Raw genomic sequence first — 23,989 nt, forward strand, 5'->3', positions numbered from 1 at the left:
TCGTAGATGAATGAGCCTGTCAGCAGCGATGATGACGGGGACGAGCAAGAGACATGGGACGACTTGAGCAACGAAGATCTGCAGGACAAGCAAGCCTGCAGGAGCCTGTTCGATGACACGACCCACGCAACGGCAAGAGCAGCGTTAGACTACGACAAGCGACGGCATGGCTACGACCTCTTGTTGGATTGCAAACGACTCGGCTTGTCAGAGTATGGCCCGATCATGCTCATCAACTACCTTCGTCGAGCAGTCCGTCAATCCGCAACTCACCAAAGAATAAAGCTCTTTTTCTTACGCTTGTCTTGTTACAGAGCGACCCCATAGCGGCCAGCAAAGCCGTTCCGGATGACCTCACGAAAGATGAGAGCCTCTTCCGTCCAGTCATCGAAAATGACCCGCTGTTGCGTCCGTCAGACGGCCTGTGGCTTATATTCCCCCCTAACGTCGCGGTACAGAACTCGACTTTGACGAGCTGCTTGAGGATGATACGCATGCTTCTAGCGACGAGCTCACGAGCACCAAGCGAGCCTTAGCAGAGGCCCAGAGCCAGCTCACCCTGCTACGTCAGGGCTTCGATGACCTGCGCGAACGGTATCGTACTGCTGTGTTAGGCGACACTCGCTCGCTTGGGGATGACGTCTCGCCTGCGCAACTCGAAGCAGCAGGAACGCGGGATGACGATACGCATTACTTTGAGAGCTATGGCCACAACGGTGAGTTGGCGGTATCTGACCGAGGTGGCACCCGAGCTGATGTCCTGCAACAGGTGAATCTGCGCTTCTTCGATTTACCATTCCTGTGCTGACAGATACTTTCAGACATTCACGAGATCATGATCAAAGGCATGTCACCCGGGCACTGGCTGAGTTCAGGCTGACAAGCATAGACAGATGTCATGCGCACCCGAACGTACCGCGACTTCATGCTCACCAATCCTGCTCTGTTCAAGGACGCCATCGTGCTCGACGTCGGCTGTGGCACAGGTATGCTCATACGGCCGGATTTGACTGTCGTGCTCAGCAGCCCAGCAGGCATCTTGTCCATGTTTGCGGCCAAAGCAGGCGCAAAGCACGTCTTTGCAGTCGATGCGAGCAGCATCGCCCACAAAGCCGAGCGTAACATCAAGGAGAACGGTCTCGATGACGTGATCACGTACCTTTGCAAGCGCATCACACTCTGCTTCTGGCTGATTTTACTCAACAGTGTCATCTGCGGTAAGATAGAGAAGATCGTCCTGCCAGTCGAGCATGTCGACATCATCATCTCCGAATGGATGGGCTACTTCTTGCTGTGAGTCCTGTGCATTACCAGAAGCATCATATCTGATAAGCGACGTGAAGCTACGAGTCGATGCTCGATTCTGTGCTCTTTGCGCGGGATCGCTACCTCAAGCCAGGCGGACTCATGGCGCCCTCCCAATGCTCGATCCACATCGCTGGCGTGCAAGCCAAGGAGTATCTCGGAGCTCATCTGGACTTCTGGAATGACGTCTATGGTGCGTTGCCGAGCCCGAGAAGCTGCTGCTTGCTCATCATTCATATGCTCTGCAGGTTTCAAGATGTCCGCCATGCGTGACAACTACACAGGCTCGGCGCTCGTCGATTACTTCAAGTCAACCTTGGTCCTCACTGACACATGCTCCGTCAAGGCAAGTCTGGTCAGGCTGTACAGAGCTGCGCTCATCGCTCGTCGAGTGACAGGATGTCCATACAACTACAACCACTGTGGCTGAGCTCGCGTTCGGAAGCAATGTCAAGCTGACGGTGAAGACGTCCGGTACGCTGCACGGCCTGCTAGGCTGGTTCGATACGATTTTCACGCTCGACGGACGATTGGAAGAAGGACTCTCTTTGCCTCTTGCTGCAGAGGCTCGACGTAAAGGCGAGACTGGCTTCTCCACCGGACCGAGAGCGGTGGACACACACTGGAAGCAGACGCTCTTTGTGCTCGATAAGCCCATCGACGTTCAAGCAGGTCAGTCTGCCGGCATGCTCACAGACTCGGGCTAACAGCTAGGCAGGAACGGTGCTCGAAGGTCGCTTCCGTTGCAGACCGAGTGACAGCAATTCTCGAGAGCTCAGCATCGAAGTCGACTTTTCGCTCGATGGATCGTCTCATGTTGTTGCGCAGGCCTGGAAGGTCAACTGAGCGACGACGATGATGCATGATGTCATACGCGCGCAATCACGCGAACTTTCCTTTTGCCTTTACTGCACGCTTCATCTTTGCGCATTAACAGTGAGCTAGTCCGACCACATACTCGTGCTCAGCTCATCCGCATTTTTAGTACCAGACCACAAAGCATAGATAAAATGTCGAACAACTCTGCAGAACCCTCAAAGGTATGTTGGAAATGTCAACGTGGCCATTACGGTGCCTGACACAGCACCGTTTTGACAGCTCAATGCCAACTACAACTCGCTCGTCGGCACCGCCACCGAGATGGTCGGCAATGCGACCGGCATGACAGACCTCGCACAGTCCGGCAAGGAGCAGCACGCCAAGGGGTCAGTCGAAGTTACCTCAACCGGTCAGACCAGGCTGACGTGTTCACTCTACTTTGACAGCGAAGCTGAGTACAAGGCGGCTCAGGTGGGTTGCGACTTACACAAAGACGCACTGGAGCTGACGCATCACTGCTACAGGCTCAAGGCTACGCCGAGGGTGTCTCTGACCGTGTTGGTGGCAAGATCGACAACGTCGTCGGCGCCGTGACGGGTGACGATGCCAAGCAGACCTCGTAAGCACGATTGGCAGTGAGAAGTTGCTGGAACTGACATGCGTGGATTCAGTGGTCAAGCGCAAGAAGCCAAGGGCAAGGCTCAGCAGAAGCTCAATGAGCCATAAGGGCCAGTCTGATCCACGCCTGTTTATTGATTCACGAACGACATCATCACTCTAGACTGCTCCTCCTCTCACTTGAACCAATGCATTCGTGCATCTCTCGACGCTGTCATGGCCTGTCGTGTGTAGATCTGCCTTCCTTGAGATCTCGCCCGCCCGCCCGTCTGTTATTGTCCCGCAGGTGACCCGCTCGGTGACTGCGCGCGCAGTCATTTTTGAGCAACGCACTCGGCCAAGCGAAGAGGGAGCGCACAGACTGAACGATCGCGCAGCAGTCTGCCAGAGGTCCGTGCGACACTGACGGAGGCTATTTAGATCAGACGTGGGCGAGCAGCTGCCCAGTCTGGCCAGGTCGTGGCGCCTCAAAGAGCACCCTTGACGATCAATGCCGACGAGTATCTCCTTCGCCGCAGTGGCCTCCTCCGGCTTGGGCGGTGCGACCCAGACTGCGAGCGTTGCAGCCAGCACGACATCTGCAGCCTCTGTCGTCTGGAGTTCCTCCAACCCGCTCAACAACAACACCTTTAAGACTTATTTCCTCATTCCCTACTTCTTCGCCCACGAGCTCTCTTGGCCCAGCTTCAGATATGCGTCAGTCTGACCGTCCAATGTCCAGCCAAGCTCCTGCTGATCGAGCGTATGCAAACAGCTACGTACTCTGGTTCGTCATCGGCGCAGTGCTCCTCATCTGGTCCTTGCTCCATCAGTTCGGCCATGGCGATGGCGGCGTCATAGGCGCCTTCGTGCGCTCCTACACGATCAGAAGACTCGATGTCGGCATCGGAAAGTCCCGGCACCATGTTCAGCCCTTGGCTCATCACCTGGCACAAGCGAGCAACGACCGCAAGTCGACGCTCAACAGCCCCACCAGTCCCATCGTGACCACTCAGGCCCACTTTGACTCGCCTGACCACTATCCGCCCGCACCTGTCCGGTACAGTCAAGTAGGCGCTCCGGCCGGCAAGAGCAGAGGTATCAAGCCAAGAAGGTTCCTCTGCCCTACGCTCAGCCAGATCGTCACACTCGTCATCATCACCGTCGTCCTCTTCAGCGTATCTTATTTCGGCGACGACTACCTAGCTCCGACAGACTGTGTCCTCAGCGCAGGGGTCTGCAAGCCTGCCATATCTTCAGGCCCGCCCAAGTCAACGATTGCGCCCCAGAAGCGCTCCTTGCTCGAAAAACGCAAGGCCGTCGACACGAGTCTCAACCCCAATGGCTGGGCGCCTTTTAATGACCCCTTGTTGACCACTGCTAATTACCGCATCGCAAAGAATTATTGGACTTCTTCCTCTCGAGTTGGCATGATTGCCTATGCGCTCCTCCCACTCGTCATCACCCTTGCTGTCAAGCTCTGGCCCTTCAACATCTTTGCCATTCCTTTCTTGACCAATTACGGCTTCGACAAGACGGCTTTCTTCCATCGCTGGGTTGGCAGGCTCATCTTTGCGCTCTCGACGGTCCACGTCGGTCTGTGGACGAAGCAGCTCTTGCTCGATATTGATCCCTACGGCAACGCTGTCTTCTATGACGTATGGATCTACTATCGTTTCATTGCCGGCGTCGTCGCCTACGTCGCTCTCTGTGCCATGGTCGTCTTATCATTCAACCCACTCAGGAGCCGTTTCTACGAGCTCTTCTACTATTCACACGTCGCACTATCTATTGCTTTTCTCGTCGGCTGCCTCGTACACTTTGAGACACTTCGTACGTCCTGATGTCTATCACTGACGAGCACTTTACTGATGTTGAGCGGTAGAATATTGGGCCATCGCTGCACTGGCCCTCTGGGGCGGCGAGCGCGCAACTCGCGGTGCCATCTGGTGCTGGATCAATGGACTGGGCAAGCGATCAAGCAAGGAGCAGACGTGGTCGCCGGCACGCAAAGACAGCGACTTCACAGTACACTCTGTCGAGAAGCAAGGCCGCTCGCCTTATCAACGTCATGATATGCAGCAATCTCACTATGCACTCAACGAGCACGCAGACGTCCCTGCCCCTTATGCACAAAAGAATCTGGACTCTGTCTATGCCTATGGTGGTGCGAACATGCCATCAACGCCAAATGGCGCAAGGCCAGGCCTCACCCCCATGCACAGCGTCTCGCACTCGACATTCAATTTGGGCCATACTCTGCAATCCTCGACAGATTCGAGTCTGTTGCCTGTTCGGCCCGGACCTATCCGTCCTCCTCCCGGATATGCTTACGCTCAGCTCTTGCCGGGTCGCACGATCAGGCTGACCCTTCGCACACCTCGCAAGGTGTCTTGGGCGCCCGGCCAGAACTGCCTTCTGACGGTGCCGAGTATTGCCTTCTGGCAGTCGCATCCGTACACGATGGCCAATGCAATCTCGAGCCAGAATGCAGATCAGACAGATCTCATCTTCTTGATCAGGACGCGCCAAGGCTTTACGAAAGATCTGTGGAATTCTATCGTGGCCAAACGACGACAGAAGGAAGCTCAGCCGGGCACCTACGACCTCACGCAGGGCGTGATGATACGTGCACAAGTCAGTAACGCGCTCGGCTCAGCTTCACGAGCACGTTGGGCGGACTACAGCTCTGCGATCATCTATTGTGGCGGGTCGGGCGTCAGCTTTGGCTTGTCAGTTCTCGAGCATCTCTGTCAACAGATGGCGTTGCGTGACGCTGCTGCTCGTCGCGGTGCATCGACGAACTTCAAGCTCGAACGTGTCAGATTCGTGTGGATCTTGCGCGAGTATGCTCACTTGTCATGGATCGCGCCCCAACTGCGAAAATGTCTCGACATGTGTCCGCCGTCCCAACTTCAAGTCGATCTCTTCGTCACGCGTGATGCTGTCAAGAGTGTGACAGCCTCTACGCAGCCTGAGCAGCTGCGACCGCCGCCATCTCTCAACCCAGACGGCAGGCCTTCGCTCGTCTCTGTCGAGACGAGTGCGACGCAAGCTAGCTACGATGCAGAAGCTGGCGGTATCTATGACATGTATCAAGAAGACGAAGACGCAACAGAATTTGTACTCTTCGAAGGAGAGGAAGATGTGCGTACAACAGGCGAAGCAAAGGTATCTGCGACAGTACGTAAGGAAGGACGACTGCGTCGGGCACGATCTCGCATCTCGCGCGGTCTCGCGCCTGGCAGATCAGAAGCACTCGCACCCTTGACCCATCCACCAGCGCGCAAGTCGTCTTATAAGCATGCGCCATCCGCGTCGCAGAGCAGTCTCGCGCCCTCGTACAACGCTGAGTCGCGGAGACCGAGTTCTGGCAACGTTTCGATGATGTCCGCGGCTGTCGAGCAAGATTCGAGCTTCGAGAAGTCTGACTTTTACGATCGCTCCTTGTATGCCTCGAGCACACAGAACATCCTGGGCAGCATGCAGCATCTCTCACCGTTCCGTGATGAACACGAAGACATCTATCTCGACGTAGGAGCAGCGGACAAGGAAGATCTCGATATCATCGCCGAGCTAGCTCGGTCTGGCAAGCCGCGACTCGAGCAGATTGCGGATCAAGAAGTCAGACGGGCCAGCGGGAAGATCGTCGTTGCTTGTAGGGTTTTTCTGTGTCCGCTGCGGCACACAAGACTGATGATCCCTGTGCAGCTTGTGGACCGACGGCACTCAACGCTCAGGTCCGCCGACTGGTCGCAGATCGCATCAGTCCGCGCAAGATCTGGCAAGGCGACCAATCTGGCCAGATTGTACACGTTTGCGAGGTCAGTATCCCTCTGATGAAGGATGATCTTGGCTGAAGTTGCTCTTCCAGGAATTCACGTATTGAGACCCCTTCACATCGCATATGGACATTCATCATCCTTCACGGACATTTGTCGTTTAATCATTGAGCTTCCTGTTGTGTCACACTCACGCTTTGCATAGACTTGGAAAACGGCTAAGCAGTCACGTCTGCCACATCTAGATTGCGCCTGCTTCCTTGAGCTTGCTGACCAGCTGTTGGCAAACAATTAGTACGGAAGGTGTTGCCGGAACAATGGAGGCTTACAGCTTCGACAGAGTCTACTTTGGCGCCGCCTTTGCGGGCTGGCGGTGGTACGACCTTGATCGTTTCAAGCCTCGGTGCAATGTCGACGCCGAGATCGGCGGGCGTGAACTTGTCAATCTTCTTCTTTTTGGCCTTCATAATGTTCGGTAAGGACGCATAGCGGGGCTCGTTCAATCTGAGATCGGTGGTAACGATCGCTGGCAATTTCATTTTGAGCGTCTCTAGGCCGCCATCGATCTCTCGCGAGACGTGAATCTCGTTTGCACCCTTGTCGTAGTCTAGCTTGCTCGCAAAGTTGGCCTGTGGCCAGTTCAGTAGACCGGCGAGCATGCCGCCCACTTGAGACGAATCATCGTCGATGGCCTGCTTGCCTAGGATGACGAGATCCGGTTTCTCCTTGTCTACGATGGCTTTGAGCGTCTTTGCGACTGATAAGGGCTCGATGATCTCCTTGTCGGCCGTCTCGACGTGTATGCCGGTATCTGCACCCATAGCGAGTGCGGTACGGAGCACATCTGTCGCCTTTGGACCGCCGACGGTGACGACGCGGATGGACTCGATGTCTGCCTTTAGCTTTTCGCGGAGGCGCACTGCTTCCTCGACCGCTGCAGCAGGCTATGTGAGCAGCTGTCGAGGTGATCTGATCTACTTGACTGACCTATCTCATCGAATGGGTTCTGTCATGACGGCGCCATTGAAGTGTTCAGCTTGGCGTGTAAGCGGCCTAGCGAGGCATGCGTACCATGGAATGCTTCACGCCATCGGTCTCGACGCCCGTCTGGGCAGAATTGACTCGGATTTTCCTGCAGGTCAGTCATTGTGTGAGCGACTGCCGTGGCTGTACGGCTCCATCGGTGCCTGAAATTGCAAACGCACACTGCATAGTCGATCGTCCTGTGCGAGCAAGCGTCAGCCTGACGAGCACTGACGAGACTTGCCCACTGACCGCTTGACGGGAACCAGTAGCTTGATGAAGCTGGGCGCGGACGGTCTCATGATGGCGGCGTGAGCGAGTCCGGCAACGGCCTGCCAGCAACACGCGCGCGCTGGTGCAGCCGACGAACGAGCTGACCTGCTCATGATGCACACGCTCACATGCTGGCTGACAAGCACCTGCGGCCAGACCAAGATGACCCTCATGGGTCCTGCTATGCTCAGCCTCATCGTTGTTGTGATCTTCCTACAAGTGGCTGCGATAAGCTACTACCTTGCCCGCGCCTTTGTTCGAGCCTACAGGACAAGGTTGCTCGCTAGCGACAAGGTCAGACGGCGGATCGCACTCTCAGAGCTCGGCATACGAGAAGAAGGCGAGCAAGGCAGACGACTGATCGTCGGCTTCTTCCATCCCTACTGCAATGCAGGCGGAGGCGGCGAGCGCGTCTTGTGGACCGCCATCGCCTACCATCAGTCGAGTGATCCACGAGCTATCATTGCAGTCTACTCCGGTGATGGCGTCAGCAAAGCCGTCATCGTCAGCCAGGTCAGAGCACGCTTTGGAATCTCACTCGACCCAATGCGCATCATCCTCGTCAGTCTCTCCAAGCGTGTCTGGGTGGAAGACGCGACCTGGAAGCGGATCACACTGCTCGGACAGAGTCTCGGGAGCATCGTACTCGGTCATGAGGCACTCTCAAAGCTTGTGCCAGACGTCTTCATCGGTCAGTGAAGCGCGACCGTGCCGTATCGTCGCTGACAGTGTCGAGACAGACACGATGGGATATGCGTTCACATTCCCGCTCGTCAAGGCACTGACTGCTGGCAAAGTACCGGTGGGCGCCTATGTTCATTATCCGACCATCTCTAGCGTCATGGTCGAGCGGATACGTGCCGATGCGCCACACGACCGCGGCTGGCTGAGAGCGATGTTGGCCCACGTCAAGCATGTCTATTACCTCTTCGTCATGGAAGCGTACAGTCTTGCACTTCGACAAGCAGACGAGCTCATGGTCAACTCCTCCTGGACCCGCTCGCATGTCGAACGCCTCTTGCGGCCGTTCATGCAGCGCGATGACGACGACGACGACGAGCATGTCCGACTGGCCGAGCGAAGGCTCAATGACGACTTTGAGCGTGCCGAAGCAAAAATGGCTCCTCCTTCTGGTGACGAGCAATCTCGTGACCCTCTGAAGCTGGACGCGCCAAGTCTGCGTCATCGGAAATCGCATACCACCCTATACACAGCGGCAGAAGCAAGCACTGCGTCGCCCAATGAACCAGTCGAGCACAGTCCGAAGTCTAAAGCTACGCTCGTCTATCCGCCGTGCGATACGAAGGCGCTCGCCAATTTGCCGCTGACTGACCGCGAGGTCATTCTGCTCAGCGTTGCGCAGTTTCGACCGGAGAAGATGCACAGAACTCAGATCGTCGCTCTTAAGATTCTGTTCGACAATCAGCCGCAATTCAGGTCGGGCCAACATGCAGTGAAGCTCATCATGGCCGGATCAGTGCGCAACGACGAGGACAGAGCCCGAGTAGATGCACTCAGGTCGCTCGCAAAGTCTCTTGGCGTGCAAGATTCCGTCGAGCTCGTCGTCAATGCGCCTTACCCTGAGATCGTCAAACTATACGCACGTGCTAGCGTCGGCGTCAACAGCATGGTAGACGAACATTTCGGTATCAGTGTCGTCGAATACATGGTATGCTCGTGGCTGACTGCCGACTGCAACGCTGACATGCATGTGAGTAGGCAGCAGGTCTGATACCACTCGTGCATGCATCCGCCGGTCCCTTTATGGATATCGTCGTGCCCGTCGAGAACAAAGCTACTGGCAAGTGATCTTCTTGGAGATGCTCTGATTCAGTCTGACGCTTCATGGCAGGCTGGCATGCAGAATCCGCGCATGACTTTGCGGCAAAGATGTACATCATCCTCAGCATGAGCGACAAGGATCGACTGGCGATGCGCAGACGAGCCAGACAGCATGCAATCGACACATTCTCAGAAGCCAATTTCGAGAAGGGATGGCAAGCATGCTGGCAGAGACTACAGACTGGCATAGACATTCATTAGACATTGTGCATTGCACTGAATCTCATACAAGCTTTGCGTTGCCTTTCTTCCCCAAGTGGCGCAACTCTAGTATTCGCCTTCAGGCACCTCGTCGTCAGCCACGACCTCCTGGTAATCACCTGTACATCTTGCGAGTGAGCTCTTGTCGGGGCATGGTTACGCGACACCTACGTTCGAGAGCGGCGAGATCTTCGCGAGCTTCACTGAACTCGCCTTCCTCCATGCCTTCACCAACGTACCAGTGCACAAAGGCACGCTTCGAGTAAAGCAGATCGAACTTCTTGGTGATGTTGGACCAGGCCGAGGCGATAGCGGTCGTGTTGGACAGCATGCAGAGCGAGCGTGAGACCTTGGCGAGATCACCGCCGGGGACTTGGCAGGGAGGCTCGTTGCAGATGCCCAGCTTGAAGCCGGTGGGGCACCAGTCGACAAAGGAGATGGTTCGCTTGGTCTTGATGGACGCGACAGCGGCATTGACGTCCTTGGGAACGACATCGCCTCGGAAGAGTAGGGCGCAGGCCATGTACTTGCCGTTGCGAGGATCGCACTTGACCATCTGGTTGTTGGGATCGAAACACGAGTTGACCATCTCCGCTGTCGAGTTCTGCTCGTGCATGGCCTTGGAGGCGCCGATGATGGGCGAGTAGGTTGCCAGGGGAAAGTGGATGCGGGGGAAGGGCACCAAGTTGGTCTGAAATTCATTGAGATCGACGTTGAGGGAGCCATCGAAGCGAAGGGAGGCAGTGATCGAGCTGACAACCTGGGCAATCAGGCGGTTGAGGTTGGTGTGACCGGGCGAGACGACGCCGAGCTTTGAGCGGGCGATGTCATAGATGGCCTCATTGTCGACCATGAAGGAGCAGTCGACGTGCTCGAGCGTCGTGTGGGTCGTCAGGACGGTGTTGTAAGGCTCGACGACGCTCGACGACATGCGAGGGGAAGGGTAGATGGCGAATTCGAGCTTGGACTTCTTGCCATAGTCTGTCGAGAGCTTCTCGAGCAAGAGGGCGCCGAAGCCTGAGCCCGTGCCACCTCCGAACGAATGGAAGACGAAGAATCCCTGGAGACCGGAGCAGGCATCGGCGAGCTTGCGGAGACGGTCGAGGACGGTGTCGATCAGTTCCTTGCCGACGGTGTAGTGGCCGCGCGCGTAGTTGTTCGCGGCATCCTCCTTGCCGTTGACGAGGGTCTCTGGGTGGAAGAGGCCCTTGTAGGCGCCGTTTCGGACTGCAGGAAGCGTCAGCACCTCCTGCTTCGATCGAGACTTGCGCGGAATGACTGACCTTCATCGATCACGTTGGGCTCGAGATCGACATAGACCGCGCGAGGGACATATTTGCCGTTGCCAGTCTCTGAGAAAAAGGTGGAGAAGCCTTCGTCAGACTTGGTTGAGGTCTCCTTGAGGCGGCCGTCAGGCTGAAAGACGGCCACGTCAGTCAAGCTACACGCGAAGTTGGGAGACCAGCCAGGCACGCACAGAGAGGTGATGTTCCTCGCAGTAGAGCTCCCAGCATGCGTTGCCGAGCTGACAGCCTGCCTGTCCGACGTGGATGGAGATGACCTCTCTCATCGTCTGATGTCGGGGAACGAGGTCTCAGTCTGGTGTGTTGATTCGAGCGACAAACTCGTTGGCGCTCACCTGTTTGTCTTTGATTGGTCGCTTGTGTCGAGCCGGCTGATCAGTGGAGAGTCAACAGGAGCGAGGGCGGTGTGGAACTACGCTTGAGCAAGAGTAACAACGTCCTTGCCTAGCGTGCTCCTTCGCCTTCACCTCCGCCTTGCCTGGTGGCTCGTCTCGGCTCACGCGCGTCCGCCGGCTTTGTTTGCCACGTCGACAGTCCGGCGTACCGGCACCCCGACCCCAGCAAGGTCCCGGCAGCAGTGCGGGCCAGCAGCTGCTCGGTAGCAGTCAATCCTCACGACTGCTGCTCCGGCTTCCCAGACCGCCGCCCCGCTCCGGCCTCACAACACAACAGCTAGATAGCGGCACACGACAGCTGCAATGGGCTTGCCGGCATTGGTCGCAGTGGCCCTGACGAGCGCAAGCTCGATCACGTCGACGACGTTCCAGCACTACTTTCAGAGGAGCAAGCGCACAGCAGGCGTACCTTTGCGCAATGATTATACCTTTGACGGCGCCTTTCAATTCTTGCGGGACGTCATTGAGGAGAGCACGCTGCATACCGTCGAGGAGGCTCAGAAGCTGACCTGTCTCTTCGTACCCACGCCTGCATGGGTCCGACGGATCGCCGTCGTCATCCCGCCCGCGACTTGCTCGTCGGCCGCAAAGATACTCGTCGATGCCTTTGGCCAGGAAGAATGCGAGTATGTCATTGGCGGCAAGGAATGGTGGCAGCGTCGAGACAGAGTTGACGGTGGCATCGTCTCTGAATGGATCGCTATGAAGCGAGATTTCTCTCTCGCAGAGGATGAGAGGACAAACGACGAAGTGCTGTCGACTCGCAAGGCCGCAAAGCTCTACCAGCATCAGCTCAAGCAGGCTGAAGAGAGGCGCACCAGCGAGGCCAAGCTGGCCAAAGATCTCAGGGAACAGCAAGATATCGAGTCTGGTCGTCGCTCGGCCCTTGATCGACCCGACGGCGACGGCAAGGATGACGACGTTGCCTCACTCGCATCAACCGCACCTTCAGCCAACCCCACTCTGGAGGAGCCTTCGACCAAAGAAGCCAACGGCAGCAATGAGAGCGTCAAGGGCGAGGACGAGGGCGAGTACACGTCTGATCTCGACGATCAGCCGACCCTGCTCTACCTTCACGGGTGCGGCTGTCCTTCCCGTGACCGCTTGACATGGCTGACGGTCGGATCGTAGAGGAGCATACTTTCTATGCAGTGTGGACACCCACAAGTACTTGATCTGGCGCATGGCACGCAAAATCGGTGGGCGCGCCTTTGCAGTCACCTACCGTCTCGCACCCCAATTTCCATTTCCATGCGGCCTGCAAGACTGTTTGGCCGCCTATCTCTATCTGATCAGACCTCCGCAAGGCGCAAAGCACAAGCCGGTCGATCCGAGCAAAATCATCATTGGTGGTGATTCGGCCGGCGGTGGCATGACACTTGCACTGCTCTGTCTCCTCCGTGACATGAATCTGCCCATGCCTGGCGGAGGACTGTTGATCAGTCCCTGGGTCGATCTCTGCCACTCCTTCCCGTCGATCATCCAGAATACAGCAACGGACATCTTGCCGTCCTTTGGGTTCATGAACAAACCTTCGACGCTCTGGCCACCGCCTGACGATCAGCAAAACGACGAGAAGCAGGCAAAGCGACAGGCAACGCTCAAGATGGTTGCCACTCAGCAGCCCTCCAAGCCGACGACAGACTTTCACAAGCAGCCACCCGGGCCGACGAAGGATGCCATCAGGTGCCCAAAGGATTCCGACGTGGCTAAGCAGCATCTTGCGCGTTCTAAATTCAAGCCTCAGCTGCCCGCCTTCGAAGACGGCGCGCAAGTCTTCGAGCCGCCTGGCGTCGTGGCTGCTCCTATCGGTGATAAGAAGCTCGTCATCAACGAACAGGTCCAGCTCTACGCGACCAATGACCAGCTTGCGCATCCATACGTCTCGCCTGCACTAGCGCCAACGTTGGGCGGCCTGCCCGATCTCTACATTCTTGCGGGCGAGAAAGAAGTCTTGAGAGACGAAATAATCTATCTCGCTCATCGCGCAGCTCGGCCACACAAGTACCCGCTACGACAAGAGCTGCTTGCTGCCAATCCCGAGCGGGCGGCCAAGTTGAACAATTACTTGCCAACGCGCGTGCATTTACGTGAGTCTTCCTGCTCTCAGTCAGTATTGAGCTGATTGTAGCGAAGAGGTGTACGATGACGCGCCGCACGTCTTGCCACTATACTCATGGACAACGCCTGCCAAGTTCGCTTTCAGAGCGTAAGGTGAAAAACTATCTGTTGAGCCGGCGCTGAGATGTGCTGTTTAGTATGGCCTCATTCATGAAGTTCGCAACGCTGCCGGCGAATGTACTTTCGCCAGTGTCTGCAACAGGCATGGAAATACCCGGCATCGACGATTCGACAAATAGCATGAGCACATCAAGCAACGCACCCCTAGACGATATCCATCCCACCCTCGAGCGGAAAATCTCTTCGTCTGTCAGTCGCGGATCACAACCCAGCGACAGGTCACGCACAGGTAGCAGTGATCTCTTCGGCAAGCAAGCTCGACGGTGGAAGAAGCAACAAGCAGAGATGAAGACGAGTATCTATTCTGCAGTGCAGCCCTTCAATGTGGGCATCCGTGTATTCGCCAAATGCTTCACTGACCCGTAGCACTGCAGAGACCCGAATACAAAGATTATATGATCAGAGAGCGCGTCGCGATCGATGGTACAGTTCGTGATCTAGAGCCAGAAGAAGAGCTGCCAGCCCTTCAGATCAAGCCTGAGCAGCTTGGCGTCTTTGGCGAAGGCCCACTTGAGCGGTGGATGGAAGGCAAGCAGAAGTGGTCCAAGCGGTTCAAGCGAACGTACGAGCGCGTCGAGCGCCGCAGGGAGCACAACTTGCGCAAGGCGATCAAGGCCGAAGAGCGAAGACTGGCCGGAAGACGAGCAGAGATAGAGAAAACGGGCGATGATGGCGTGATGTCGCTTGTTCGACGACACGATACGCCTGAACAGAAAGCGAACGATCGCGGTCAGCTGATCGGCAGCTGGGATATGCGCGAGCAGCGACCGCCGCCGAGCTCAATCGCTGCACGAAAGGACACTAAAGAAGCGCTCGCATTAGCGCAGGCACTCGACACGCAACGCAAATCACGACTGCATCCTATCGCCCTCTGGAACGCTGTCAACGAGAATGAATTCCTCGGCAAAGTCATCGACAAGGCCGACGATGCGAAGCGTGCAAAGAACAAAGGTCGTCGCGAAGCACAAGGACAAACGCAAGCAGACGACTCTGACTGACATCGCGATCATGATGTTCTCATTCTAATCTTGGCAGAGCATTACATCAACACGAGACTTGTACAACATGTCATATCTGTCAAGAGTAGACTGTTCTGTCCTTGAGCCGCCAAGACCGCAAAGGGCCCAGCCAAGCCCAGCCAGTGGTGACATCGGCCGACGGACGATGGACGACATAGTGCGGGTCGGCACGCCGATCTACTCGGCCGATCTCTGCATTGAGCGGGGAAGTGGGCTGCAGGTCTTCCCAGTCGCTCTGATTGCCGTTCGTGTCGTCTGGCGTGAGACTCATGACGGCGGCCAGCTCCTCCTGGCGGATGGCGCTCGTTGTTGCGGTCGGAAAGTCCTGCAGGGTATCCTGACCAGTGGACTGATGAGTATCGACTCGAGTGCCATGCATGTCCGCTAGACCACGAGTGATGACGCCGCGAAGGCCGACGGATTGGTGTGGCGTGGTCTGCAGAGCGCGGTCTTTCGCTGCTGTCTCGTGAGCAGATCGTAGCCTGTTGAGCGTGCTTGCGATGATCTTGGGCCTGGTGATGAAGGCAACGACGGGGTGAACGCTCGTCGATGGGTTGCTGCCAGACGATTCGCCTGACTCGTCTGGCAGACCAGGCTGTGCAAGATCCTGCAGCTCGATGGACGGCCCAGGCTCGGCGACGATAGTAGCAGGCCGCATCGAATCAGCAGTGCGAAAGCGGCGCAAACGTAACCGTGAGGTGGCATGGTCGGTCTGTGCAGAAATGGCTCTGCCGAGCCTCGTAGTGAGAGGTGTGCTCTCGTCCCTGTCATGCAGCTTTTGCTCGCGTCGCGCTTTCCGACGCTCCCGGCGTTGCTTGCGCTGCTCTCTGTCCGCTACTTCGCCAGCGTACATGCCTGCTCCTACCCACCACCAGAAGGATACCCAGGACTGCCAAAGCAAGATGCAGACGACAACTTGGGGCAGCCAAAGTAGCGCGTCTTCCTTCACCTCGACAAAGTTGACAGCCGTGCCGATGAGGGCCAGAGTGACAGAGACTGCGCCGAAGCCGGCTGTTCCACCTTCGGTACGCCAAGCGCGTTTGCGATTGATGAAGAGGCCCCAGATGAGGAGGGCGATCGTATAGAGGAGAGTGAGAGTGGAGTTGCAGACCGCCTGCATGGCCTCGCCGAGGTCGGAATACTGATCGCTCGAGATGAGCATGGTGAAAGCAAGTCCTGCTGCTGCAAGCGCGAGCGGTCCGAGAAAGAGGACGATGAGCTTGAACTCGAGGCGTGAGGGGAAGAGAAGCGTGAGGAACTGGATGTGGGTCGCATGCGCAGACAGTGTCGTGATAGCGACGAGGGCCTGCCACGCCGCCTTTCTGGCGTTCGACCAGTGCACATCGGGTACAAAGATCTCGACATATTCAAACATGTACGGCCACTGCCTGCTGCGGCCCCTGAGCTCGCCCATGACGAGGCCGATGTACACAGAGTTGGCGATGATGGAGATCGCAGTGGCTTGTAGTTGCAGCGCATAGTTGAGCCGATTGAGAGGCAGATGGTATCTCACAGTGAACAAGAGATGGCACATCAGCACCGTGAGCAGCGTGAGCGTGCATCCTGCCACGAGCAGCTGGATCGGCAGTGAATACACAAATGGCGGCTCAAAGGCTGCAGACAGGCAGGCATAGTTAGCCTGGGCTTACTAGCGCGATAGAGCTCAGCCTGCGTACCCAGTAGCGGGTTAGACTGAGCTACACCGCTCGCCGTCGTGGTACCCGTAGGCAGCGCAGTCTCCGAGACTATGCTGACTGACGACATGTCACATTGCTCGCCCAAAGAGGCACATAGGGCTGCGGGCAGTCGGCGGCAAGGACGACACTCAGACGGCGCGTCAAGAATTATGCATGCTGACTACGATGGCCTCGATAACTTGTCTAGGCGAGTGTGACCCCCCAGAACATTCTTCCTGACCGATCTAGCCTCGCTGAGTGGAGTCACAAGCTGTACCGCGAGAGACACGACATTCTCGACTCGTTTCTGAAATGCCGGATAGTCGCAGTCGACTCGCATTGTGAGCAGGTTTACGTCGGCGATATGGTCATCGAGGCGCACTCTCAACACGGGCGCATCAGGCTCTTCGTCGAGCTCGTCACGTACTGGGTGTGCTGAGGTGACATCGGCCGTTGAGCCTGCGTCAGTCTCGACCTTGATCGCCGGCTGATCTATCGCTCTCGAATCCGCGTGCATTCGTGCTTGTGCTGTCAGGTCTGGCTTGACATCACCGACCGAGAGAGCATCGAGCTTCGTTTGCTGAGCTTCCAGTTTCGCTCGGTGTGCTTCTGCTGCCTGCGAGGCAGTAAGCAACTCGATGCCGCCAAAATGCGTATCGAGGAACGCTATCAGTCTGGCTAGTCGGGGCGGCAAGCCTTGCTCGTCAAGACTGCTTGGATCCGCTTCTGCGTGTTCATGCCGATGCTCTTTGTGGCTGACTTTGACTGAGGCCGGACTTTTACTGATGCCCAGCAAAAGCGCCAGTAGAGAATCTGCCACCATATCGTTCGTTACGCCGCTGCCCCATTCAAGACAGTACTCGTTCTTCTGCACATGCTTCAAGTCGACGGATTTCATGACCTGTCTGCCGGTCAGCATATGATCAGATGGGATCGCAAGGACTGACTCTGAAAGTGGCGAGCCCGTCTGGATCGACACCAGTCTCAACGCTGCCGTACATGCCCTCGAGATGCCAGTGGATGAGATCCCAGCCGACGTCAAGTTGTATTCGTTGCTTCTGTGCGATAGTGCTTGTCGAAAGTCCGGTGAACTCCTTGAGATCCTTAGGATCGAGCAGCGTGTATTGCGCGTCTTTGACGAACAGCAACCCGCCGACGGGCGCACCATCTGGCAGATGCTCCTTTGCTAGGCCCCCGACAGCCTGGATGTATCGTCAGTTGGCTGCTTTCTCAAGCTGTGGTCAACATACCCGAGCGACCTGGTTGCGCGCTATCCTGATCTTGATCGGCTGCAAGTTGCGCGGGGCATAGACTTTCATCTCATCCTTCTTGTCTGCATAGATCTTCTGTAGAGCTGCCTGTAAGGTCGTCACATTGCGTGCTTCGCCGTGTACGAGGATCTCGAGGTGCGTCAGGCAAATGAAAGACTCGAGACTGCGCATAGCTCACAAGATTGGCCGGCCTCACGGCGTCTATAAACGATGCGTTCTGGCTGAAATCGACATGTTGGGCGAAGCTGATGACGTCCACGCTGATACGACGAGGGATCCGGCGTCCCTCTACACTCATGAACTCGTCGGGCTCGGCTTGTAAGTCCTGCGAATGCGGTGAGCGCAGTCAGAAGAAGCCGCAGCGAGATTACCCTCGCGAGCGAGCCCTCGACGGAGTAGCCGCAGAGGATGAGACCATTGCGACGGTCGCCCGCCCACCGCTCAAGCAGCTCTCTGCTCGTGCCGGGCTGAAGCATGCCGGGTGTGGCGACAACGACACAGGGGCTCTTGTCGGCCACCCCACGCCTAATAGACCGCAACTCTTTGACAAACCTGCCTTTTCCAAAATCGTAAGGATTGTCTCCACTCGCAGCGCGCTGTTGGATCTTCTGAGATTGAGAGGAGATGTGCTGCCGGTAGACCTTGAGCACGCGCGATGCGAGTGATGTGACGTAGTAGATCGGAAACTCGTGAAGGTCCGGATTCTTCTCCCAAAAGTCGTCAAGCACGAGGAGAAGCTCCTGCGACACCCCAGAAGAGAAGGCTGGCAGAAGGACCTTGCCGCCACGCTTCAGGATCGTTTTGATTTTATTGGTGAATTGCGCCTCTCTGATTGCCTTTGGCTCGAATGACTGGACGCCGAAAGTTGACTCGCAGATCATCACATCCGGTCGCTTGCCTCCCCAGGTGGGCACAGAGGCCGGTATGAGGTGCATATCGGCCTCTGTCGAGTAATCGCCCGTGTAGAGTACACGGGCGCCCCCGATCTCTATGAGAAACATAGAGGCGCCCAGGACATGACCGGCTGGATAGGAAGTGAACCTGACTGAAGTCGTCGAACGCTTGCTCGAGATGGGTATCGTCACTTCTTCATAGAACCGTATGCCTTGAATCGTCTCCAGAGAGGCCTCAAGGTTCTCGGCGTCCATGATGCGCTGACTCGTGTCGGTACCTTCGATGATGCTGCAGCAGAGACAGCAGAGACATCAAGACAGGCTCAGACGGCTAAGGAAGGAAAGAGAGAGGCACCTGATACGGACAAAGTCTTGCATAAGGAGCTCGTACACATCCTTGGTAGCATGAGTCATGTAGACCCTGCCTCCGCCGTCCTTGAAGTTGGTCTTCTCCATGATGTAGGGAAGTCCGGCTGCATGGTCGAGATGGAAGTGAGTGACGAGGATAGCGTCGACGGTGTCCCAGTCGAGCTCGTCGATGAACGGTAGCGCAGGCATGCCCGAGTAGGCTGGATGGACGCCCGCATCACAGACCAGCGTCACGCCCTTGTACTTGATCACACAGCATGACCTGCCCACTTCTTGCCCGGCTCCTAGCATGATGACCTCCATCTCATCTGCGGCGTCACCCTCCTTGAGCACCGTGCTGCCTGATCCTGCATTGACAGCACGGAAGCTGGAGGTCGAGGCGATCGGCTTTGAGTCTACTGAGCGCTTCATGGTGTCGGTTTGCAGGGATGTAACCGCAGCAGCCAGTGGTAGGCCGAGCTGCGATTCGTCTTGGCAGACGCGCTTAGCGAGAGAGATTGCCTGCGTAGCTACAGCGTGGCGCCGGGCAGCGAGCTTCTAGGCACCATGGCAGGCGCGCAGGGGCAGTCAAGTTTGCAATACATTCTAGGAACGGGCGTCTAAGCATGCAGCATACTATACATGAGAGCCGACAAAGTCTGCCCAAGATTTGACTTCACTCGGCACGCGATTCTCGCGATAGCCTGCCAGTCCATTGATCGCCTTTTGCTCTGCTCGCTCGTGTCAGCTCCTGTAACAATATGACAAGACATGAGACGCACTGGCAAGAGACTCGACAAAGAGCTGGGCGCAACGGGCATTATTGAGCAAAGGCAGTCCGAAATCGACTCCGTTGCGACGAGCAACATAGTCTTCGTCAAAGGTGTCACGACCGCGCGACTTGGCTAGATTGACGACGCAGGTGATGTCAAACTCTTCGAAAACCTCACGCAGCTTGCGCTTGTCCGTCTTGGGGAAGAAGATTCGCTTCGCCTTGCGCACATAAGGCAGGTCCGCGATGAAGTCTTCGATCTCGTGGCTCGAGCAGTAGAGCTTATAGCCAAGGTCAGAAAAGCCTTTGGCGACAGTGCGCATCTCTGGCTTGGTGATGTCGCCTCCAATCAGAATACCACTGCCAGGTGGAGGAACCTTGAAGCCCGTTGTGGACAAAAGGGATGCCCAATAGGCCTCGTGAATGTTTTGACCAAATGCCGCCACCTCGCCCGTGCTCGCCATTTCGACACCGAGGAAGGGATCTGCGCCGGCAAGACGAGTCCAGGAGAACTGTGGCACCTTGATGGCCACATAGTCTCGCTTTTCCTTCATGGGATCATACGGCGCAGGTACCTGCTGATTGAGAATAGCTGCCGTGGCGACGTCGATAAAGTTGGTGCCGAGTACTTTAGAGACAAAGGGAAATGATCTTGACGCTCGCAGATTGCACTCGATCACTTTGAGCGTCGTTGGCTCCCAGGGAGAATCGCCTTCCTTGCGAATGATCTGCATGTTGAAAGGACCGCTGATGTCAAAGGCGGAAGCCACCTTTTCAGCAATCGTCTTAAGACGGGCGAGGTCGCCTTCATGAAGTGAGAAAGGCGGGAGGACAAGCGTAGCATCGCCAGAGTGGACACCAGCGTTCTCGACATGTTCGGAAACCGCATGAATGAGCAGCTTGCCATTGTGAGCGACAGCATCCACATCAATCTCTTGTGCGCCGTCTATGAACTTTGTGATAACTGCCGGATATTCTGCAGACACCTCTGCAGCTGCCGATAGTGCGTGAACGAGCGCATCTCGCTCGTACACAACGTTCATTGCCGCGCCCGAGAGAACGTAGGACGGTCTGATCAATACGGGGAAGCCAACCTTGTCTGAAAAGGTTGTGGCAGATTCGAGATCTGTCGCTTCGATCCAGTCTGGCTGATCGATTCCATTTGCGTCGAGAATGGCAGAGAATTTGTGTCGGTCCTCTGCATTATCAATCTGTTTCGGATCTGTACCGAGAACATTGAGGCCGGCGTCCTTGAGTCGAAGCGCAATGTTCTGTGGCAATTGACCACCGACGCTGACGACAACACCGTCAGCAGCTTCGAGCTCGTAGATATCCATAACACGTTCAAAGCCAAGCTCTTCGAAGTACAGTCGATCTGCTTCGTCGAAGTCTGTCGAGACCGTCTCTGGGTTGTAATTGATCATCACCGTCTTTCTGCCGAGATCTCTGATCTTTCGCGCACAGGTGACGGCGCACCAGTCAAATTCGACAGAGCTACCGATACGATAAACCCCGCTACCTAGGACCATAGTCCCGTGCTCATTGAATTCGACATCGTGCTGAGAGGCGTTGTAGGTGGTGTAGAGATAGTTTGTATTGGCGGGATACTCTGCCGCTAATGTGTCGATACGCTTCACGAACGGAGTGACGCCAAGCGATTTGCGATGCGCGCGCACCTCGAGCTCTGTCGAGCCGACGAGGCCTGCGATCTGCTTGTCAGAGAAACCCATCTTCTTGGCGTGCTTTATCACGTCAAAGTCTGCCTTTGTGATGTCGCCCATCTCGAGGAAAGCATTGTGGACTTGCACGATATTGTCAAGCTTGTGAAGGAACCACCTATCTATCTTCGTGAGCTGATGGACACGTTCGACAGACCAATGCTTGTTGATCATTGCGTGAGCGATGGCAAACAGGCGACGATCCGTAGGCACCGAAAGAGCGTGCTCGAGATCTTCCGGCTCCCATGCTGCCTGGAAACCGGAAAAGCGAGGATCGACCTGTCTGACTGCTTTTTGCAACGATTCCTCAAATGTCCGACCAATCGCCATAACTTCGCCAACGGACTTCATCGACGATCCTACCTCCCGATTGACATATTGAAACTTGGCGAGATCCCATTTAGGAATCTTGGTGACAATATAATCAAGCGAAGGCTCGAAGCAAGCCGTCGTCGTCTTCGTCACTGCGTTTGGCAGCTCGGGCAATGTGTGACCGAGCGCAATCTTGGCCGCTGTGTATGCAAGAGGGTATCCAGTCGCTTTTGATGCGAGCGCGGATGAGCGAGACAGGCGAGCGTTCATCTCGATGACCATGTACTCGCGCTTGGTAGGGTGGAGTGCGTATTGCACATTGCACTCTCCTACTACGCCGACATGACGCACAATCTTGATAGCAGCCGTGCGAAGCATGTCTACAGGATACAGTTGTCAACCCTTGGCTCGTCAAGAGCTGATTGAGGACCCACGATACTCATCGTCGCTGAGCGTCTGAGAAGGAGCGATGACGATGGAATCGCCGGTGTGCGTTCCGAGAGGATCAAAGTTTTCCATGTTGCATACGGTGATGCAATTCTGCCCAGTCACGTTAGTCGGCATTGCGGGGTCTCAAACTAGCCTCACATCAGCTGCGTCGCGCAGAACTTCGTACTCGAGCTCTTTCCATCCCTTGAGCGACTTTTCGATTAAGACTTGTGGACTGAGAGTCAGACTGCGAGCGGACAGATCTCTGAGCTCATCGGCATCATGCGCAAAGCCAGAGCCCAGGCCGCCGAGCGAGAAGGCTGAGCGCAAGATGACGGGATAGCCAATCTGCTCAGCCGCAGCAAGAGCGTCATCTACGGTAGAGACAGCTGTCGAGTGTGCTGCTGGGATATCAATCTCGTTGAGTGCCTTGACGAATAGATCACGGTCCTCGGACACCTCAAGCGTGCGGATGGGCGTGCCGAGCACTTGGACGCCCAGTCGTTCCAGTACGCCCATCTTCTCGAGCTGAATACCGACATTGAGTGCTGACTGGCCTCCGAAAGTGAGCAAGATGCCGTCGGGTCGCTCTTTCTCGAGGACGTAAGATACATATTCGGCGCTGATGGGGAGAAAGTAGACTTCCGAGGCGATAGCATGCGAAGTCTGCATAGTAGCGATGTTGGCATTGATGACTGAAACGCCTGATTGAGCTCAGATGCGATAGTATGGCAGCAAAAGCTCACCAATGGCTTCGACATTGCTTTCGCGCAGAGCCTTGATGGCCTGAGAACCCGAATAGTCGAATTCGCCAGCCTGACCGATACTCAGACCGCCGGAGCCGACGACCAGTACCTTGCGAACGTTGGGCTTCTGCAATTTGGGCAAAACGCTGGCAGAGATCTTGCGAGCGAGCTCAGAAGGTGAGTTGAGTACAGGCTGCTCCACGACCTCGGCCTGTCGCTGGCTTGTGGGCGTGACATACGACCTGCGAGTGAGGCATGGAGTGCTGTGCACGGCTGTCGCGCGCGCAACGAGAGGAGGAGACGAGGATGTCCTAGCGCTGCGGCTGAGGCCTTGGCGAGCTAGTCTGAGAGTTGCCATGGTGGGCCTGCAGAGCTCGTCTAGTCTTGCCAAGCGAGAGAGGGATGTTGTGATGCTCGCCAAAGATGATCTGCCAGGTAGTCTTGCGACGTACGCTCGTCGAACCTGCAGAAAGAGGAAGCAACCCGTCAGAGAGCGTCCTTTGGCAATCAGCGTAGGGGTTTGAACAGAAGTGTCGCGACAGCAGCTCGGCTGACGTGCCTAGCTGCATATCCGAGACCATTGCTTCGACGGGCGCCATGCAAGAGCTTACATAAAAAGATGAAGCCAAGGGAGGAGCTCGCTCGAGTGGCCGCTTGCTGCTTCTTTCGACTTTGAACAAAATTTTGCACAGTCGCGATGCTCTGCCGGTGCCGGGCGCGCATGCCACCCACGGCCGCGGCCAGTGTAGCTCTGAAACGCCGCGACACGCTTGCAAGGAGATTGCCGATCTACTGCGTTACAGCCGAACTGCTTTGCGCTCCCTCACAGCACTTCATCGCCTCTCAACCTTGACAGAAGCCCTGATGCTCAAAGTCTCCTGGCATATTACTTGGGCCAGCAGGTCGACATCGCTCGACGGCGCAGATCAGAGGAGATATCCGACTTAATTTTGCGTCGAGACTGCCTATGATCCTCACCGACGCTAGCTCATCAAGCCGACCGTCACCGAGCCGAGCTCATTG

The 23,989-nt window shown here is 56.3% G+C and overlaps 8 protein-coding genes across 8 annotated transcripts; 4 read left to right on the forward strand and 4 right to left on the reverse strand.

Annotated features, from left to right (window-relative positions):
• Positions 1-6: 6 nt before the first annotated feature.
• L969DRAFT_95836 (uncharacterized protein) lies at positions 7-2,850 on the forward strand (the record flags this gene model as incomplete). The annotated part of the gene is made up of 16 exons (XM_014711091.1): positions 7-252; positions 315-408; positions 459-716; positions 822-845; positions 894-986; positions 1,035-1,155; positions 1,207-1,293; positions 1,344-1,498; positions 1,554-1,651; positions 1,704-1,977; positions 2,024-2,142; positions 2,274-2,345; positions 2,404-2,510; positions 2,571-2,595; positions 2,649-2,743; positions 2,796-2,850. The coding sequence occupies 16 exons, from the start codon at positions 7-9 to the stop codon at positions 2,848-2,850; spliced, it is 1,923 nt and encodes a 640-aa protein (XP_014566577.1).
• A 382-nt stretch (positions 2,851-3,232) lies between these two features.
• Positions 3,233-6,581, forward strand: L969DRAFT_51922 (uncharacterized protein; the record flags this gene model as incomplete). The annotated part of the gene is made up of 4 exons (XM_014711092.1): positions 3,233-3,438; positions 3,497-4,554; positions 4,607-6,379; positions 6,433-6,581. 4 exons carry the CDS (start codon positions 3,233-3,235, stop codon positions 6,579-6,581), a joined length of 3,186 nt encoding a protein of 1,061 aa, XP_014566578.1.
• Positions 6,582-6,744: 163 nt separating this feature from the next.
• On the reverse strand, positions 6,745-7,828 carry L969DRAFT_95838 (uncharacterized protein; the record flags this gene model as incomplete). The annotated part of the gene is made up of 6 exons (XM_014711093.1): positions 6,745-6,780; positions 6,833-7,437; positions 7,491-7,509; positions 7,575-7,635; positions 7,709-7,726; positions 7,779-7,828. The coding sequence occupies 6 exons, from the start codon at positions 7,826-7,828 to the stop codon at positions 6,745-6,747; spliced, it is 789 nt and encodes a 262-aa protein (XP_014566579.1).
• On the forward strand, positions 7,722-9,871 carry L969DRAFT_89243 (glycosyltransferase family 4 protein). The gene is made up of 4 exons (XM_014711094.1): positions 7,722-8,490; positions 8,540-9,468; positions 9,519-9,600; positions 9,652-9,871. Exons 1-4 carry the CDS (start codon positions 7,914-7,916, stop codon positions 9,840-9,842), a joined length of 1,779 nt encoding a protein of 592 aa, XP_014566580.1. The 5' UTR covers positions 7,722-7,913; the 3' UTR covers positions 9,843-9,871.
• A 37-nt stretch (positions 9,872-9,908) lies between these two features.
• On the reverse strand, positions 9,909-12,176 carry L969DRAFT_52136 (uncharacterized protein; the record flags this gene model as incomplete). The annotated part of the gene is made up of 8 exons (XM_014711095.1): positions 9,909-9,961; positions 10,014-11,069; positions 11,126-11,258; positions 11,320-11,415; positions 11,482-11,517; positions 11,563-11,659; positions 11,809-11,915; positions 12,051-12,176. 8 exons carry the CDS (start codon positions 12,174-12,176, stop codon positions 9,909-9,911), a joined length of 1,704 nt encoding a protein of 567 aa, XP_014566581.1.
• A 67-nt stretch (positions 12,177-12,243) lies between these two features.
• L969DRAFT_51797 (uncharacterized protein) lies at positions 12,244-14,780 on the forward strand (the record flags this gene model as incomplete). Its single annotated transcript, XM_014711096.1, has 5 exons — positions 12,244-12,620; positions 12,673-13,631; positions 13,678-13,750; positions 13,800-14,106; positions 14,157-14,780. The coding sequence occupies 5 exons, from the start codon at positions 12,244-12,246 to the stop codon at positions 14,778-14,780; spliced, it is 2,340 nt and encodes a 779-aa protein (XP_014566582.1).
• Positions 14,781-14,859: 79 nt separating this feature from the next.
• L969DRAFT_52194 (uncharacterized protein) lies at positions 14,860-19,421 on the reverse strand (the record flags this gene model as incomplete). The annotated part of the gene is made up of 8 exons (XM_014711097.1): positions 14,860-16,415; positions 16,478-16,551; positions 16,660-17,378; positions 17,425-17,679; positions 17,728-17,877; positions 17,927-18,073; positions 18,120-18,930; positions 18,997-19,421. 8 exons carry the CDS (start codon positions 19,419-19,421, stop codon positions 14,860-14,862), a joined length of 4,137 nt encoding a protein of 1,378 aa, XP_014566583.1.
• Positions 19,422-19,625: 204 nt separating this feature from the next.
• L969DRAFT_51585 (uncharacterized protein) lies at positions 19,626-23,324 on the reverse strand (the record flags this gene model as incomplete). The annotated part of the gene is made up of 5 exons (XM_014711098.1): positions 19,626-19,718; positions 19,761-22,171; positions 22,226-22,331; positions 22,380-22,915; positions 22,967-23,324. 5 exons carry the CDS (start codon positions 23,322-23,324, stop codon positions 19,626-19,628), a joined length of 3,504 nt encoding a protein of 1,167 aa, XP_014566584.1.
• Positions 23,325-23,989: the final 665 nt, after the last annotated feature.

Source organism: Mixia osmundae (assembly GCF_000708205.1).
Source record: "Mixia osmundae IAM 14324 unplaced genomic scaffold scaffold_8, whole genome shotgun sequence".
NCBI classification, from domain to species: Eukaryota; Fungi; Basidiomycota; class Mixiomycetes; order Mixiales; family Mixiaceae; genus Mixia; species Mixia osmundae.